This window comes from Lontra canadensis, unplaced genomic scaffold (assembly GCF_010015895.1).
Source record: "Lontra canadensis isolate GAN:19392208 unplaced genomic scaffold, GSC_riverotter_1.0 scaffold35, whole genome shotgun sequence".
NCBI classification, from domain to species: Eukaryota; Metazoa; Chordata; class Mammalia; order Carnivora; family Mustelidae; genus Lontra; species Lontra canadensis.
The window spans coordinates 5261358-5280176 of NW_022631029.1; the positions used below are offsets into that span (position 1 = coordinate 5261358).

The 18819-nt window shown below is 51.4% G+C and overlaps 1 protein-coding gene across 1 annotated transcript in view; it reads right to left on the minus strand.

The window, feature by feature from the left end:
* Nucleotides 1-11974, minus strand: part of FYCO1 (FYVE and coiled-coil domain autophagy adaptor 1) — a 67840-nt gene extending 55866 nt beyond the window's left edge. Inside the window, exons 1-2 of the mRNA XM_032867837.1 lie at nucleotides 11869-11974; nucleotides 1299-1435 (exon numbers count right to left, since the gene is read on the minus strand). Coding sequence (XP_032723728.1) covers nucleotides 1299-1353 — 55 coding nt within the window. The 5' untranslated portion in view covers nucleotides 1354-1435; nucleotides 11869-11974. The remainder of the gene's footprint in view (nucleotides 1-1298; nucleotides 1436-11868) is intronic.
* Nucleotides 11975-18819: the final 6845 nt, after the last annotated feature.

Sequence of the window (18819 nt, forward strand, 5' to 3'; positions counted from 1 at the left end):
ACTCTGTGGAGAGATTTCTCAAGGCCAAAGGTGAACTCAGACCGGCAGACTGTCATTTCACCTTCTCGGCGTGTGTGTGCGTGCGTGCGTGCGTGTAGACTTAAGAAAAAAACCCAGCTGGAAGTAGGCTGGTGTGGTCTAAGAGTGTAGACTCTGGCACCTGGTATCTGTATAAACCCAAGCTCTGCCCGACTGGGTGTGTGACCTTAGGCAAGTCACTTAACCTCTCTGTGCCTGTTTCTGCCTCTGCAGAACTGGGGTAATGGTTCCTACCTCACAGACCAAATGTGAGGACCCCATGAGTCGTTATCCATAAGGCATGTGCAAGACAGGGCCTGGAACCTGGGAAATGCCATGTGATAATCAGCAGGTCAAGGCCCCAGATGCTATATAAATGGGGAGCTGAGCCTGGGAGTGATTTTCATCGTGGCGCCTTCTGACCTGTAGAAGGAGAAGCGTCCAGTGGCTCTGGCTGTGACAGACTGCACCTGAGCAGGTAGGAACCTGGACCTTCAGGCTGTCAGGAGAGTACGCTGTCACTGCTGGGACACACAGGAGGCGGTCACCTTCCCACCGTGTGGTAGCCAATGTGCTAGAGCTCCACAGAGGCCTACCGACCCGCCCGGGTGAGCTGTGGTGTAGGCTGGAAACTTGCCAGAATTCTGACCCCCGGGACATCACCTAGAAGGGTGACCTTGAACCCTGGACTCTCCTCCTGAGTTTCCTCGGCGTCCCGTGCGCCTCCCCTGCCCTGCCCTCCTCCAGCGAGATGAGAGTTCCGAGTCTCGGTGGGTTTGCTGAGCTCAGAGAAGTCTGGGAGGCAGCAGGCCCAGAATCACAGTGCGTCATAGGACACAGGCTGTCCGCCTGCCAGGACCAGGGAGGACAGCAAAACAAGAAAGACGGGTGCTGGTCATTCTGCTCAAAGGAAGGAGAACACGCCTCCCCAGATGAGCCAACTCCATTACGGCCCGAGGGCTCAGGATTCAGCTGTAGATTTAACAGGTGGCTTGAAAACACACATACGCACAAACACTGAGAGCAGACCCAGACCCCAAAAAGGGCATTGGATCTTGTTTATTACAAACTGGCTTCGCAGCGCCCTGAGAGGAGGACTGGCCCAGCTCTCCCAGCCTGACCCGGGATGGACACCCGAGCCCCAAATGCTTCCACGCGCTGTGTCCCGGGGACTCCCATTACTTCCGTGTGACAAGGATGAGAGAAGGACGGGAGGAGCACAGCCCCAGCTCCCCCACACCCGAGCCCCGTGTGCCTCCCTGTCCCCCAAACCGCCGCACCTTGCAAATCGCGGATGATTCTCTGGAGCTGGCTCTCTGCCATGGGGGAAGCCATGGCGATGGGTGCAGGTCACCCTTCTCCCCTATGCGCCTCCCGCCTGGGTCCGGTCAGCAGTGGTCAGACTCCATGGTGGCACCTGCACGAGGGGAGAGGGAGACCGTGGAAGAGGCAGTCACAGACACAACGTGACAACAGCAGGAAGGGGAGTGCCGCTCTGGGCAAAAAGTCGCCCCATCTGGGCGTCCTCCCTCAATAGGCAGGGCTTGACCTTTCCGTGGGGGCCTTGCTCAGCGGGCATTCTTTGGCTGGCTTCTGACACGCTTCTATTCAGACACAATGACCTGGGCTGGGGCTTAAAAAGCAGCAAGTTCAACCAAACAGCGTGACTCATTGCTTCTGAGCTTCTCTCCTCTTCCACCCTCTCAGGCAGGATGGCCTCACTCTCCTTCTACCTTTAGAAATGCCTCCCGGGGGCTCCCTCCCACCCCACTACCACACACACACCAAGGCCAGAACCAGCCCAACCCACACGCAGAGGGCCACTGAGCTCACCATGCCGGCCACCACCAGATCCCTGTCTCCCCCACGCCCGGCCCCATGTCCTCCCCCAGCTTGTTTGCTCTGAGGAACGGTCAGTAACCTCTGGCCGGGTGGTGGGGGAGGGAGGAGGCTGAGGGCCCTTGGGGCTTTGGGATCAAGGAAAGCCAGCCTTGCCTGGTGGGGGAAGCAGATGCCCGGAGTCCAGCTCAGCCTGGCTGTGTAGACACCGCCCGGCTTGCACTGGGGACTGGCGCAGCCCTCGGTCCAGCAAGGGACATGGCTCTATTTTAAGCTTGGTTACAGTCCTCTTGCAGCTGGTGAGTCCCGAGTTACCCACCCTGCTCGGGCAGCTGCTAAAGTGATCTAAGGACACAGTAGTGGCTGCAGACCAATGGAGGTGACGAGACACGAGTGGCACTGGGGAGAAGTCTGGAGACGCACTCGGACACTCCTGTGTCCCAGCTTTAGAACCTCCAGTTCTTGCCTTGGATGGCCAGTGCAAGGTTGTGCAATGCTTGCCGGTGACAGCCGCTAGCTAGGCTAAGGGGGCCTCAGGGGGCAGCCACCACGACACGAGGGCCTACTGTGTGCTGGGTGCTGGGCCCTGTTAGGTTCTTGCCACAGGTGATCATTTTACTCTCACAATCACCCTCGTGCAGTAGATAATGTGCTAAGGAGAACCTGGGGTTCGAGAAGTCCCGTGACTTGTCTAAGGCCATGGGCCAGGAAGTAGAATTGTGGTTTGAACCCTGGACAGTCTGATTTAAACCCTGTAGATTTCTACCTGAGCCGCTGTCACTACTGCAAATGACCAACCACTTCTACTGGCTTCAGAACGGCCCCCTCCAGTGTCTCCCAAATAATGTGACGCCACCCTGAGTGCTTCTAACACAAGCAGGCCCTCACTTTCTCGCTGCCATATTATCCTTCCTGCTTTAGGAGTCCAGGAGAGAAGACTCTGGGATAGAAATGGTCCCGGGTTTCAAGTTCCTCCAAATATTTATATAAGCATTCCAGTGTGTGCCTGAAGCAAGAAGGGCCTGTCACTGGGCGGATATGCCAAGTCCTATTTTTAACTAACAAAGCTGCTCAGCCGTGATTCAGTGCAAACAAGGCCCAAAGAGAAGCCTTCTCTGGTGGAGGGGGAATGAGACAGGCACACACCGACACCACACTCCCAGGAAATCCTGACTCGGAGGCCCGAGAGATGCACGGGATCCACCCAGAGCCCTCCAAAGCCCCCCTCGGAAGGGAAAGCACCCTGCCCGGCACAGACACCAAACTGAGGGTGAGAGTGGTTTTCGAGAAGCAGCTTGCCCATTCGAGAAGCAGCTTGCCCATTTCGAGAAGCAGCTTGCCCATTCCTGGGCGTGTCTCCAGGTCACCTGCTGAGCACAGAGCCTAAGCGGGGACCAGCCAGGGCCTTACAGAGACATCTGCAGGGCTTCTACAGAGTGCCCGCCCCCGCCCCTCCCAGAGAGGTAGAGAGAGTAGAGGGTCCTCGCTGTCAATGCACAGTTGCCCTAGTTCCACACTCTGTCAAGTGCTAACTATGTGCAGGTTGGGGACACAGAGGCACTCAAGGCATCGTCCAGCTCTGGAGGAGCTGAGCTGTAGCCAAGGAGAAAGAAAAACATCCAGCTATCTGGACACGGCAGGAGAGGTCCATACAGAGACAGGAATAAAAAGTGATGGGTACTTGGCCTAGAAAAGGGCTGAGCTGAGGATCCATGCAAGAAATGCTTTCTGCAGAGTGAAAACAGCCAGCCTGAAAGGGTACAAACTTGCTGATTCCATTTGCAGGCTACTCTTACAAAGGCAAGATCTGGGGGAGCCTGGGTGGCTGGCTGCCACACCCCCCAAGTCCTCATAAGCAGCCCCCTGGTCCGTATGCACACTTCAGAGTTCGGGGAGTCCCACACATGTGGAAGAGGGCAGGGAGCAACACCAGCAACAGGTCCTGAGCCGCCTCACCCAGGCTCTGGCTGGGGCCCTGCACCGACGGTGGAAACCAGCCCTCTCTGAGGCCGGCCAGGACGAAGACAAGGTCTGCAGACCAAAGCAGCATCCTGGCCTGATGGGCCTCAACAGGCAGAAACGGGCTCCTCGAGGCTTGCCGGCCTCTGGGGAGGCGGCCGTGTGTCCCCACGCTCCCGGGAGGCCTCCTCCCTCAGGCGTGACCCTCGGAGTCATAAGCTCTGCTTATGTCAAGTTCCCAGGTCACGGGGCGAGCTGGGCCCAGCTGCTGATGACACAAGCTGGTTTTCCAAAAAGCCTGAGTCACCACCCAGGTAATGTGCCCCAGGAAGCTGGCTGCTGGGGCTGCCGGTCCCAGTGGCCTTCCCCACCGTGGCTTCGGGAAGTTAATCCAAGCTTCCTTGGAAGGTCATGGCTACCATCAGGATGCTACTTTCCTGGACGTGGGAAGGATGGCTCTTGGCATTTTGCTCCCCTCCTCCCAGGTCTGAGGTTATTAGTAACCACTGAAAGGCACACAACGAGGCACACCATGGTCAACATCCTTGTGTCTCGAGATAAAACTTGTCCTTTGGGTGAGGGATGAGAGATTTTTTTGTCTACAATGCTCCTGACACCAACATTGTGGCTTTCTTCCACACAGATAACCAGTTCGGACACCAACTGGGTGTTCTTTAATTCAATTCCAAGCTGACACTACCTACCTGGAGTTTGGGCAGACCCCACAGGTCCAGGGCTCTGTCCACGAGACTGTTCTAGCTTCAGGCGCTGGTCACAAGACCCAGGCTGCTTCTCCCTGTACTTCTGACCAACTGGCTATAAATTGGGGGCCCCCAAGATCCCCTCTTCGGGTTCAACAATTTGTTAGAACAGCCCCCAAAACTTGGAAAAACACGACTATGACGAGTTTATTTTAAAGGATACAATTTGGGACAGGCCAAGGGGAAGAGATGCAGAGTTGGGGCGGCGGGGGGGGGGGGAAGGTTTGGTCTGAGGTGTGTGGGGTTTCCTTGCCTTCAGGGGTCCCCACGCTCCAGCACCTCAGCTGTTCGCTAACCCACAAGTCCTCAGAACCCCATCACTCGGGAGTTTTTGATGGAGGTTTCATTACAGGGGAAGGGCTGGTTAATCACTGGCCGTTGGAGATTAATTCCATCCTCAGCCCCTCTCGGCTCCCAGAGGTCTGGGTGGGGCTAAAAGGGCCAAATCTCTAACCACGTGGTTGGTTCCTCTGGCAACCAGCCCCATCCCGAAGCTATCCAGGGGCCCACAGAGTCGCCATATTAGCATAAACTCAGGTGCGGTTAAAAGAGGTATTTACCCCAAAGATACAGATGGAGTAAAAAGAAGGGCCATCTGTACCCCAATGTTTATAGCAGCAAGGGCCACGGTCGCCAAACTGTGGAAAGAACCAAGATGCCCTTCAACGGATGAATGGATAAGGAAGATGTGGTCCATATACACTATGGAGTATGATGCCTCCATCAGAAAGGATGAATCCCCAACTTTTGTAGCAACATGGGCGGGACTGGAAGAGATTATGCTGAGTGAAGTAAGTCAAGCAGAGAGAGTCAATTATCATACGGTTTCACTTATTTGTGGAGCATAACAAATAGCATGGAGGACATGGGGAGATGGAGAGGAGAAGGGAATTGGGGGAAATTGGAAGGGGAGGTGAACCATGAGAGACTATGGACTCTGAAAAACAACCTGAGGGTTTTGAAGGGGCGGTGGGGTGGAAGGTTGGGGGAACCAGGTGGTGGGTATTAGAGAGGGCACGGATTGCATGGAGCACTGGGTGTGGTGCAAAAACAAGGAATACTGTTATGCTGAAAATTAAAAAAAAAAAAAAAAGAGGCTTGTTATGAATAACAAAAGACACTCCCATTACTCAGGAAATTCCTAGGGTTCCAGAAGCTCTGTGGCAGGAACCTGAGCCAAATACCAAATATCTATTTCTTATTGTATCACAGAGATCACAGACTTCAGGCCGGAAGCAGCCCCATCCAGACAATCCATTAGCAAACAGCTCTCTTAACTCAAGAGACACTTAGAGCTTCTGTCCACACCGCCTTGGCCACAGCTGCTTCGGCACCAGGGGAATAACTCCAGGACTCCCACACCTCCCAAGACCCCCCAAAGAGCAAATCACCTCCACAAACCCAGGGTCCTTCCTGCAGGCCCTGTCGAAACCTCCCTTGCCTGTCTCCCGCAAGCTCTTTCAAATACCAGAGAGATTCATTTTCTAAAAACGTGGGGAACAACTCAGAATTACGTTGCAGCTCATCCGGCATGTCTAAAAGCATCCGATGTTCTGATAAAGCGCAAAAGGGGCTAAATGCATTTTTAAAAACTCTTATTCGTTATCTGGGACTATTGCCTGAGTTCCTAGTCACAGCTTTAGTCTTAGTTTAGAGGCAAAGAACCTTCCCCAAATGCCAAATTCCTCCTACACCTGCCCAGAGGCCCTAACAATAGAGAGAGCAGTTCAGTCCCAAACTAAGATACAAAGACACCAACTGACTCCTGTAAACTTATTTACACTCTGGCGCTAATGACTCCGATTTGTAATGTTGCCCAGAAATCGACTTGGCAGGAGCAGCACAGCATCTGACAAGTCCCATTAAGGGAAGAATGCTCTGAAGGGAGGCTTGGGACATGGAAGACAACTGTGCCCTGTCTTCAGAATTTTCTGTACCTGCTCCTAACCTAACAGCTGAGAAGTCCCCCCATACTCCCCGCCCCCCCAATGCCATACAGTCAAGCTCCTCCCCCAGTCCCAGACAAGGGGAAGCAGACCAGTGACTTCCACCCAGACCAAGAAAGAATGCGAACAAGGACAGTTCCGATCAGCCCAGGGCAGAAAGCCTTTCTGGAGGAGTCCCTGGTTCAGCACACCCAACAGCATCTATCCAGTTGCCATCTCCGGGGCGCGGGGTGACCTTGGCTGGTACCTGCAGCTCCAAGGCCCAGCGGTTCTGCTGGCTCAGCCCTGGAGTGGTCGCCGGGCAGGCTGCCCTCAGCAGAGCCTCCAGACGATACCCAGGAGAGTGCTCAGGAGTCTGTAAGAGGCCAGCTCAGAGGCAGACATCTCAGCACACGTGAACAGAGGCTCGGGAGGTGACCCAACCCCTCAGATCTAATTAAAGTGTTGACCAACTGCATGCCTGGGTCCTTTTTCCCACACACTCCTTGCTTGCGATCTCCTTTCATAAAGGGAGGGGAGACTTGAGCCTCTGCCATCTCTTCTTGAACCTTCTCTTCTTGGCTCTTGCCCTCTCACCAATGATTCAGGCTTCTTGGTCACTGCCTCTGGAACACAGAGAACTGGCTCCAGGTCCAGTCCACCGGCCCACGAAGGCAGGGTCGAGAGACCTGTGGATGGGAGGTGTTGCCTCTGGGGGCCTGGGGGATGCTGCCTTTTTTTTAGGAAGCGGGAACAGCTCCTCTGGAAGGAGCCACACATCCATACCTGGGGTCTTGCCACTGGAAGGCCCAGAGAAACTATCCAGGAGGTGGCGAGGGGCTGTGTGGAACTCCGGGTAGTCTCCGGAACAGGTGTGCGAACACCTGGGAAGTCAGCTGGAGCACCTATTTCTTCCTGCCCCCACGCAGCACAAAGCCCATCCGGATGGAGAAAATTACAGGCTCCAAAGCCATATGCTTGGGAGACTCTTCTGACCCGAGCATCAACGGGGGGGTCAGTCCAGCCAGCGACGGATCACAAACTAAATCCCTGACAGAATATGCTTTGGCCACTAACCATGGCCTTAATGGCACATGCTACCCATATGTGTTAAGAGACTGCCAGCCGGGTAAGAAGGATTTGCTAGGAAGTGGCAGGCCTGAGTCAGGGGCTGGGGCTTGAAGAAACCCAAGCTCCAGAGGGAAGAACAGACAGCATCCACCCTACTAAGCTGACAGGCGACTAAGAGATCACTTGATGCCCGAGAAGGGCTTTGATGAAAAGCAAGCGAGCACAGAAGGCACCAGATTCTACTCTGCTCATGATTCTAAGCCCCACTGCCTTTCTGCCACATTTGTGGCTGTTTGCCAGTATGGTAATTTCTTGTTTAACCTGTTCTTCCCACCTGTAAGCGCCACTGCTACTCAGTTCCCCCAGCACCCAGCACAGCTCGGACCCACGGAGAGCCCACAATAAATTCTTTGAGGAATGAATGAATCAGTCACACAAAACCAAAACAGAGACTCTTGCTCCAACAAACCAAACTAAATTTTAGGAATAGAAATGTACCAACAGGTAAATAGTGCTAACCTTCCTTCTATGGTAGGAAACATGGGTAAATTTTCAAAAAATTCGATTTCTCTGATTTTTCCATTTTCTTTTCCTGGACATAAATTACTTTTATGTTCACTAAAATAACACATTTAAAAAAATCAGGTTGTAATTACATACAGTCTATCGTCATTACTGTGGAAATAGTACGGAATTATTATCCCAAGAAGGAATGGAATAATGTAACTTAGGGACTGGATAGATTAAGTGTGTCTATGGGAGAAGGTGTGTCCCTCAGCTCCGACCTGAGGCAGCCTTACCCAGAAGCCTCCTTCACCCTATCCGGACAAGGATAACCCCTGGCCACCTCCCCCACCTCACCCAACCCTCACAAAAGCCCTTCCCTCTCTGCATCACTAGGCCTTTGGATCTGGAACCATCCACCAGGAACTGTCCCAGGGTCGGGGTGGAGGGGGTAGGGGTGGGTATTGATGGGTCTGAGCTCCACTGTGCCCTTGGGTGACAAGAGCAGCATCCCGGTACAGACAGAGCAGGGGTGGGGCTATGCCGGCAGACAGAAAGCCCAAGCCAGACCCAGGATGGCTCTGAAGCTGGAGTTTGGCAATGGGCAAGAAAACTGTCCTCTCTTTCACCAGTTGGAGCCGAGGCTTGCCTATTTGCACCCTACTCGGATTTTGGAATCAGACTAGTCATGTGAAATGTCCATTCCCTCGCAAGCAATCGGTAATGTGATAAAGATCATGCCATGACTGGGTGAGCCGGGGCTGTATTCGGTTCACCAAACTCTTATCAGGCAATTTAAGGAAATCTGTCTATCTTGGGGTAGTTATTTGACATTGTCCTATCTTGGGTGGGGTTTCTTTTTTCCCTGTTTTTTGGTTTTGGTTTTCCCCCGTGTGCAGTGTGGGGAGATTACCCTTTATCTTCCTTAAGGAAGAGGCAGGGAAGGAGAGAAGCAGACATCCCCAGTGGCTAACTTTGGCGGAGGCTTCTAAGTGGCCCCTCCCTGCTCTTGACCGAGGCTCCAGGCACCCTGGAAGCAGCCCACAGGGCTATACAGGCTCAGCTTGAGGAAATCCTTCTGGCTCCTTGTGAAACCACCACATCTAGTTCAGCTGTCCAGTCCATCCTGTGCCTTCCACAAGGGATGCTCCTCTTGGCCTAACCCCCTGCATACTAATGACTTGTTTGGATTGCTTTTTCACCTCATGTTTTTCTTCTGGATTCCACAGGCTCCCCTAACTCGGTTTCTTGCCCCGGGCCAAAGACGCAGCACCCCAGGCTCCTGAGGTGGCAAGACAGACCTGCCCCGGGACCCCAGAACCAGACCACAGGGTCCCCTCAGAACCACGCTGATGTACACGTCCTCATCCCTGCCAACAGGATGGGGCCAAACTAGAAGCAGGCACTTGGTGTCTTTCAAATGCCACAAAGCCCTTTGTGAAGAGGGAGGACCACTGGTGGTCACGCAAGCCATCGGGCTGACTGGCGCCAACATGTGGAAGAGGGGAAAACACCTCCTGACCCACTGAGCACGGCTCCAACATCCTCCTCTCCTAAAAGCCATGAGCCCATGTGCTCTGGGGCTGAAGCTCGTGTTATGGGGCAGCCCGGTGACAGACAGTATGTCCAGATGCAGCTAAAGGCTAAATCCAGGCCCATGGAGACATTTCCATATCCATCCTACTGATTTATTTACTTTTCAACCACAGGTTCTTATACCAATCAAAAGCTTTAAAAACAAAAACAAACAAACAAAACCTCCAAAAATCTGGCACCGAGATCACAAAGAGGGAATATTGTTTATCCTTGGAGCAACACAGTGACGTTCCGCAGATGAGCAGATGTGGACAAGGCCAAACTCCACTCCTCTCTGCTCACAGGCGGCGTCTGGCTTGTTACAAGGCACCAGTCAACGCACCTGACCTGCCATGCGTGCTGGGGCTGCTCCAAGGAACGTGGCCCCAAACTCTGAGCTCCCATCAGTGGTTTTCACTGCGAGACCACAGCGAGGCTACATGCTTCCTCTGCCTCGTGTTTAAAGACCTTCCAGTGTTGAGTCACCAAAGTCGTCCTTGGATTCACCAGAAAGTACAGGTTATCCACAGCCAAACCTCTCCCCTAAAGGAAGAGAGGGACTGCCATTCCTCGGGTGCCTACTATGTGTTCTGGAGGCGGCAGCCCACAGCCTCGGTGACTGATACGCGTCAATGTCACCAGCGGCTCTGATACTATCTGTTCAGGGGGACTCCTCTCATCACAAACATCTGTGGGGGTCATCCTGCCCACCCTCAAAGGGCCCTAAAAGCAGCCACAAGAAGCAAAGACCAGCCAAGGAGCAACTAGAGGACAGACTCCAAAGCAACTACAAAAATAAAGTCAAATACGACTTGTGGATTCTAACAGGTGGGCATATGTTCACTACACAACTCTTGCAATGGTTATGTTTTCCTAATAAAATACTGAAAACAATTTAAAAGCTAAATGGAGCACTACACAAAGATGAACACTATTAACAGGAGCAGAAAACGTGTTTCCTAAAGCAAGAACCGTTTCAGATCCTTGTAATCACGGAAGGGGCCATGTCCCTTCACTGAGACAATCAACCGTGATTTCTAGAGTGATCACAGCGATGGCCCACGAATGGGCAAGGAATTCAGTAACCGATCAACAGTAGCTATCACAGAAGGGAGGGTCGAGTGGGGGCCACTCAACATGGGCCCACTTAGGAAGGTGTGAGCCACAGACAGCATTAAACTTCAGCGAGATGGCGTTTTCCGAGCACCAACACACAGGGGAAGCCGCATTAGGCAGATGGCAGGAGAATAAAGCTTGCTACAGAGACCACAGGGCTTGCAGGGGCAGGAGGGCAGTGAGAAGATTACAGCCTGATCCTCTGTCCTCAAAGAGCCCCTGACCCATTTCTCTATGGGAAAGGAAACTGCTGCGGTGAGACAAGCAGAGAGACAGAGCCTGCGGCCAACACAAGCAGTTTCTTTAAGTGCTCTATTTTTTCCTAGAGGGGACAACCAGTGGGAGCTGTGAAGAATGAAAAGGGGCATCAGCGGATACATGTGCACTAACAGGGAGCCACGTGGTTAATGTGTCAACCGCACACGCTTGCCTTACACAAAAATAAAACCCAGCCCTCCCCCTACCCTGACCCTAGGCTCTGAATAGGCTCTTATTTAGCCCAAGTCCCATGCAGCCACACTGCAATCCCAAATCCACAGGTGTTTTCAGGAAGATCACTGGAGGCTATCTCGAGATCCTGCACCTGGACACAAGGTAAAGAGAATGGGCCAAGGGATGAACAAACTGTCCCCTTATGGTTGGAAGGGCGAAATGGGATGGTCTGGGCTGTTCCGGGCCAGCGAAGCCAGGAACTTCGCTTTTTAAGGTCAGCAGCCTCCCAGACAACGCAAGCAGAAACTCCGGGACCTGTCCTCCTGTAACTAAAGGATCCAAAGCTTGTTCTGAGACTCCCGTATGGTGGGCTCCTTGGCGGCCCCTCGGCCATCGGAGGTCCTGGAACTGGTGTTTGGGGAGTCTGTCTTTCTAACTGACCACCAGAGGTAGCCTGGGTTCCAGGGTTAGTTTCAGCGCCGCCCGAGGTGCCTCCCAGGCCAGCTGGGCAAGGGCAAGGGCTCGGGCGGGGTCTCGGGGAGACCCGGGATGGGCGGGGACAGTGAGGGCAACAGGTGAGAAGCCGCGTACGGAGGGAAGTTCTCAGCTCCGCGGCCGACAGCGGCCCAGGCTCCCCCAAGGTCCGGCCGGCCCCCCGCGGCACTTACGCGCTCGTGGGTCCACCGCTGGGCAGAAGCGAAACTTTCTGGGGCCCAGCGGAAGAGTGCGGTAGCGTGCCGTGGCCCGCCATGATACGCAGAGCCGCCGCAGGCGGGCGCGGACTACAACTCCCGTCATGCTCTGCAGGGCAGATGCCTACAAGTCCCGTCGGACCCCACAGAACCCGGCGGACTGCGATTCCGGGTTTGCTCCGCAGGGCTGAGGTTTACATCTCCCTCTGGGAGCAAGGTGCCACCGGCTCTAGCTTAAGGCTTGCAGTTCCCGCGGGCTCATGTGTCCGCAGGTCATGTCTGTGGCACCTTGAAAGTAGCGTTGTGCCCGTGCAGCTTTTGAGAACTTAAAACGCGGCTAGTACGTGTTGAATCGTACATGGGCTGTAAGTGCAAAATACACCTGACTTCCAAAGACTTAGTATGAAAAACATAATGCGAACTAGCGTGTTACTACTTTTATGCAGATTACATGTTGAAACGATAATATTTTTGATACCTTGGGCAGGCTAAATGGAAAGCATTCATGTATTACTGGGCTTCGCATCTTTTGATCCCCTCACTTCGTAACACCGGGACCTATTGGAATTAAGTGCTTAAAAAATAAGTGTTTATGAATAAACGACCACCCCTGATTTCTCCCTCACTCTCGGTCCGATTTCTATTTATACGTTCTATTTTCTATTTGTAAGTTGCGAGTCATTTTGAGGCTGGGCTCAAGATAACAAAACGCCTTCTTCATTCATGACGTCTGCTGTGGACACAAGACAGAAGAGCGACAGGACCGGGGGTACTTCAGCCTGTGACTGAAGCCCGGTCTCTTGTCCTTCCTTAACTCTAGCTGCCCTTGTTCCTACCATTCAGCTAGAAATACCTTCTATCTCCCAGGACTTAGCTAGTGGTGTCCAGTCAGCTGCTATGGCCCCAGCATTGCCTAGGTGGGATAATATAGGAAAGCAAATAGATTTCTTACTTAAGGTTAGGGTATGGCATGTCATTAGTGCTCTTTTATAAATTAACTCTATAGATAAGTCAGCGATTAGATGGATGGGCTAGCTGATTTGTGGGGGTGGCAGGGAGGTGATTTCCATTCTTCCTGTTAAAAAACTATGAAAGGAAGAGGAATGAGGGTGAGGATGGCAAATGGAAAGTCATTGTTCTGACCAGTCTGAAGGGTTTTGTGACATACTATGGATGGGAGAGATTTTAATGTCGGATTTTAATACCACTTTCTCAAGACTGTGACCTCACATCCTCAGAATTGTGACCCCACATGATTGGGGCTATAACCCCACATGTTCAGAGCTGTGGACCTAGTGAAGAGGTCATGACCCCACATGCCAGAGGACTTGACCCCATTTTCCTGGGGTCATGACCCCACATGCTTGAGTCCATTGTTCCCACTTGATCAGGGTTGTGAGCTCACAACCTCGGGGCTGTGACAACTCATGCTCAGGTCCATGACACTTTGTCCTCTGAGTGGTGACCCCTGTGCCAGGGGCTGTGACCCCACTGGATTACAGTTGTGACCCTACATCCTCGGGGCTGTGACCCCTTGCCTCAGGCACTGACCCCATGTGACTGGGGCTATGAATGTTGGAGTGTGACCTCTCTGAGCCCTGATAACCTCCTTGGTCTAAGTGGGAACCAAAAACCTTACAAGGTATTTGTGAGATGTAAGAATGTCTGGGCCTGGCACCGAACAGATCTCAGTAAAGATCTGTTTCTAGTCTCTGGTGGGCGTCTTCGGTCAGATGCAATATTTTGTGTGGGCAGGGTAGTCACTGAAACCTCACAAGGGCCTCTGAGATGCACGAGAATTCTCTGCAAACCCACGGAGATCAGTGCCCTGTATTAGCCTGCTCATGCTGCCATCAGAAAGTCCCAGAGACTAGGTGGCTTAAACAGGTCTCCAGGCCAGAAGTCTACGATCAGGGTGTCTGTAGGATTGACTCCTTCTGAGGCTGCGAGGGAGTACCTGTTCCATGCTTCTCCTGTCTTCTAGTGCTTGCTGCTGATCTCTGGTGTTCTTGACTTCTGATAGTATAACTCCAGTCTTCACAGAGCATTCTCCCTTTGTCTGGGTCTGTGTCCAAATTTTTCATTTTTATAGGGACACCAGTCTTAAGGGGTTATGGGCCTACCCTCACCTATATGGCCTCACTTTACATCATTACATATGCAGTAACTGCCCTTAAAGAGAAGGTCGTGTTCAGAGGCACTGAGAATTAGGACTTAAACATTAGAATTTGGTGGGGAGTGAGAGGAGGACACAGTTCAACCCATACATGCCGGAAGCTGAAGGTTTGTATACCCTAAAGAACCCTATGGAAATGGAACTTATGAAGTTATACACCCATACACTTCGTTTTTTTAATCATAGGAAGGGATCTTAGAGATAACTGAGTTTAAACCTCTCCAGTTATGTTGAATAAATAAGGAGGGGAAGTGGTTTGCTAAAGATCCAGCCAGAAAAGTGAGTGTGATTTCCTATAGAGACCAATATTTGTGGGTTTCCTCTAATTTTTAAGTAAACAGAAGATGCTTTGAGAAATTAGTAATGTCCAGTGGTTTTTTTTTTTTAAACTCATTTTATCCTCACTATTGGAAAAAATCAGAGGCAGATTGTCGAACCAATTGTAACCAAAGTGAGGAGAAAGATACAGGTGGGTACTTCTCCAAACTCTCATAGTTCGTTGTAAAGTGCTTTGAAATAGTTTTAATGACACGTTTAAGGTGACATGTTTAAGGTGGACATTCCCAATTGCATGCAATTGAGCCTTATAATTTTCTCTGAGTCCAAAAGGTTCATCCAAGTCATCTGGAAAGAGGGCCAGCAATTCCCTGAGCCTAGAGTAATACTATGGAAATCTTTCCCCCAAATAGGCAAAATGACCAGAGGCTGGCCAACTTGAGAATAGGGCTAATTTGTCTTTGTGGTCTTATACCCGCCCCCTGCCACAGACATGGGCTTGTGCTGCCTTCACACAGAGTGGGCCTCCATATGTGGCAAGGAACATTCTGGAGGTCTGCATACCCTCTCCATTCTCACCCCCTGGCCCCATCTCTAATCCTTGCAACTATCCAGTGCCCATCCACTGCCCATGTCCTTTCTCTAACCATGAGTGATGCTCAAGTCTGATTTTCTGATATGGTGAAAGTCAAGGAACCAAACTGCCATTATCCTTCAGTCCTTCTGGCCACACTTTCTTTTGTGGAGGGGATGGGTGTGTGGGAGAGGGGGTTATAGGCACCTTGGACCTAAAATCTGGGCTGGCCCCAAGGTAGAGAGTGGAGTTCAGGATAAGCCTTACCCCCTTCCCAAACTTACCCCAAACCTGCAAAACATCTTCCACCAACTTTTCAGGATACCCGAAATTCCCAGCAGGAAGTGTATCATTCCTTCTGATTGGAAAGCTGATCTCTGAAAAGTCCTTGTTCTGACACAATGGGTCATAAAATAGGAAAAAAAACCTTGGACTTGAAGATAGCGAACTTAGGTGCCAGGCCAGGGGAGAGATGAGCCATGGAGCACTCAAGATATACTTGGCCTCCTGGACAATTTTGCCTAAGGCCTAAAAGAACCAATTTCCCACCATCCAGAGCCATACAAGGTTTGTTCCACACTTTATCTCCAATCCTCCTCCTGTATTCCTTCCTGCACCCTAAATCCTAACCCAGATCCCCAATAAGCAGAGAATTTTTAGGAGTCTTATATAATGACCTTGGGTAGAAATGAGGGGAACACAGCCAGAGCTGCATCCATGCAAATCTTTTATTTCTACATATGATACAATGATGCTTTCTGTCTTTATGAGATGATTACAATAGTAATTCCTATTTGGAGCTCAATCACTGGCAAAGCAAGTACTTTTACATGTATGACCTCATGTGCACCTCCATTGTGTGGGTAGTCTGCCTTTGTGTTGTTGGCATTTATACAGTTTTACAGAGAAGGACACTGAGGGTCTGAGTTGCCCAAGGTCACAGTGAGTCAGTAAAGGAGCTTAGATTTGGGGTTTGGGTCCAGGGCTCAGATCCTGAGAGCCTTCTCAGATAGTCTGCTTTGTGGTGTCTTCTGCTGGGCTTTCCCAGACTCATGGGCCTCCTTGTCTTGTCCCAGGTAGGTTCCACAAATGAAAGCTGTCAGGAGGTCAGCAAACCAGGTAATGTCTGGGCTGATGGACTCTAGGGAAAAGCTATTGGTGGTACCTGGGGTTGACCAGAAGATGTAATATAAGCAAGTATGGAAAGAAAAAAAAAAAAACAGAAGTAGGAAAAAGCCAAAAAGATGGTCTCCAATCCACTTATTCAACCAACCACAAACCCTGTGGGGCACCAAGGGAGGTTCTAGAGCTGCAGCAGGAAGCTTGTGCCCTTGAGGAACTTCCACTCTGGCTAGGGTCATCTGAGGTCTGGGGCTGCCCTGGGCTTAAAGTTCCCATTCAAAGACCAGCAAGGTTCCTCCTCCCTTCCTGATTTTGTCCGAGAGAGCAGGGAGGTAGAAATGCCGTGAAGACATCTTTTCTAGGAACCACTGTGGATGTTTTATGGGCCAGGAGTGGCAGGAGATCTGCAGCCCAGTATCCAGGGAACTTTGATTGACTACAGGGGGAGAGACTGGCCCACAAGAGTCTAGCTGAGGTCGAACCGTGGTTCTGTGGTTGGAGAGAGGGGGAAAGCAGGAGGTTGTGGCCAACGAGGGTGTGGTCAAGGTATGTAGAGAGTGGCCACCCATGTGTAAATCTCTGGCTGTACTTTTAGGCAGTCTTGCTCACGGTTCCCTCTCTGATAGGATGCCCCTCTGTCTTCCCATTCACATCTGTGCTTCTCTGTGCCTCTGCTCTTGGATTCCCAAGGAACTACATCAAGAGAAGAGGCTCCACTTTCTACTCTTGGGGATGACAAAAATCACTAGAAATGTAAGGAGATAGACACGATTGTATTTAGGGACAGGCTCTCAGGGGTGTGGCTGAATGTGCTGAAAGACATACTTAGCAGAACAGCTTTTGCTGGGAAGGAATGGGATGGGGTGAGGAGATGAAGAAGTGAACCTCTCCACAGGCATGCTCTGTAGTAAGGCAAGACCCTGAAACCTGCCTTCTAGGAAGAATGGGGTTGAGAACATGCAGCTTTGGTTTTGGAGCTGGGGTCCTCTGCCTTTCCCCTCCTTGGACTCAGCCTGCCCTCTGAATAAAAGTTGAACAAAATTTTAAGAATATTAGGTTTGAAAGGGGCACTGAATGATTATCCTAACCAGAAGTCCATTCGCTTAGCTCTGAGCCCACAACTACTCATTGTCTCCTTCCTTTTGCTGTTTCTTCTATCTGTGCTGAGTGATGTCCCCACCTATTAGTTGGCAAGACCATGAGAGCTTTGTCCTTCACTGGCGCACCACCCAGTCCTCTCCAGCAGGTGTTACTGGCCTAATTTTTAAAACTAGACCTTCAGTCTTCCCCAGCCAGATAAAATGCCTCTAAGGCTGGCCACCCAATTGCAAATGCATCATTGAAACCGTAGCTAGAGCTGAAGGGGTGAATGCTTTATGTGCTCTCTATGTGCCAGCCAAAGGCCGTAACAGTAGCTACTTTATTCAAAAGGCATAGACTGAGTGACTGCTGTGTGCAAAGTCCTGCCCAAGGGACTGTGGGAAGACTCTGGAATTCTCATTTTCAAGGACTTACAGCCAACCATACCCAACTGGGGTGCAGGTCAGAATTACCTAGGGAGCTTTTCCAAAGGCCCCACTCCAGAGCTAAATCAGGTTGGAACCGGATCTGTGTGGCATGGGAAAATTTTGAAGATGGGTTTTATCTGTGTCCTGAGATGTGATGCTTTGGGACAGTGTGAGAGGCAGGCATGTGTACTGCTAACTAAAAAGCAAGGTCAAGTATAGACATTGCCAAAGAGAGGGATAAGCATGGTGCTCTGAGAGCATAGATTAGGGAAGAAGGGTTACTGTCACTCTAGCAGCCTAGGGCAAGAAAGCTCGACTGTGTTCCCTAGGCATGGGACCCCCAAATGCATACATTAGAAAAATAATGACAGCTGTCATTCTTTGTTCCCACTCAATACATCGTGCTAGAACACCAGGGCCTTTGGCAGGGTGCAAGACCTCAGGCACTCTGCATTCCAATGGGGCAGGAAGATAAGATATGCACAAGTGTCACTATGACACATGGTGGAGAGTGACAAATACTATTTCAGAGGGGACAAGCAGAGTGCCACAGCACACCAGAGAGTGCTCTTCTGATTTTCAGATAGGGAAGGGTCTTCCTGAGGAGTTGGCCTTTCAGCTGGGGCTTGTAGGTAGTGGAGTAGAAGGACAGGTGTTCCAGACCCTGGTGACCACATGGTGGGGGCCCAGAGGAGACTGGGGGAAGGGTGTCTGGAAGGATGGGAGAAGGGTGTGGTTTTTTTGTGGTTGGATCCTGAGCTACATTGGGGGGATGGCAGATGGAATAACAATGGAAAAGTTCATTGGCACCAGATTGCAGGGGCCCTGAAAGACTTGCTCAGGTGTTTGGGCTTTATTTGCATAGTGTGAGGATCCACAAAGGGTTCTGAAGCACCCTGATGTCCATTCAGAGGACACTTTGTGGGGAAAGAGGTGAGGAGTGGGAAGATGCTGAGGAAGTGAGGTCATTTGGAGATGGAACCACAGGCATTCAATGAACATGGGCAGAAACAGCTCTGGGGGACATGGGGAAGGCAGAGGCAATAGGACTTGGCTGTGGGAGTGGAGGGAAGGGAAATGTAGGACTCAGAGATGATGCGGGTTTGGAGTATCGGTGGCTGGGGGAAGCTGGTGCCATCAGCCAAGCAGATGGAGAACATCTGAGGTGGAAACTGATGAATCTGAAGTATCAGCTTGATATCCATCCAGAGAGGATGAGATGTAGGAATCTTCACCCTGGTTGCCTTGGCCGAGGAGGATGTTTAGTTTTC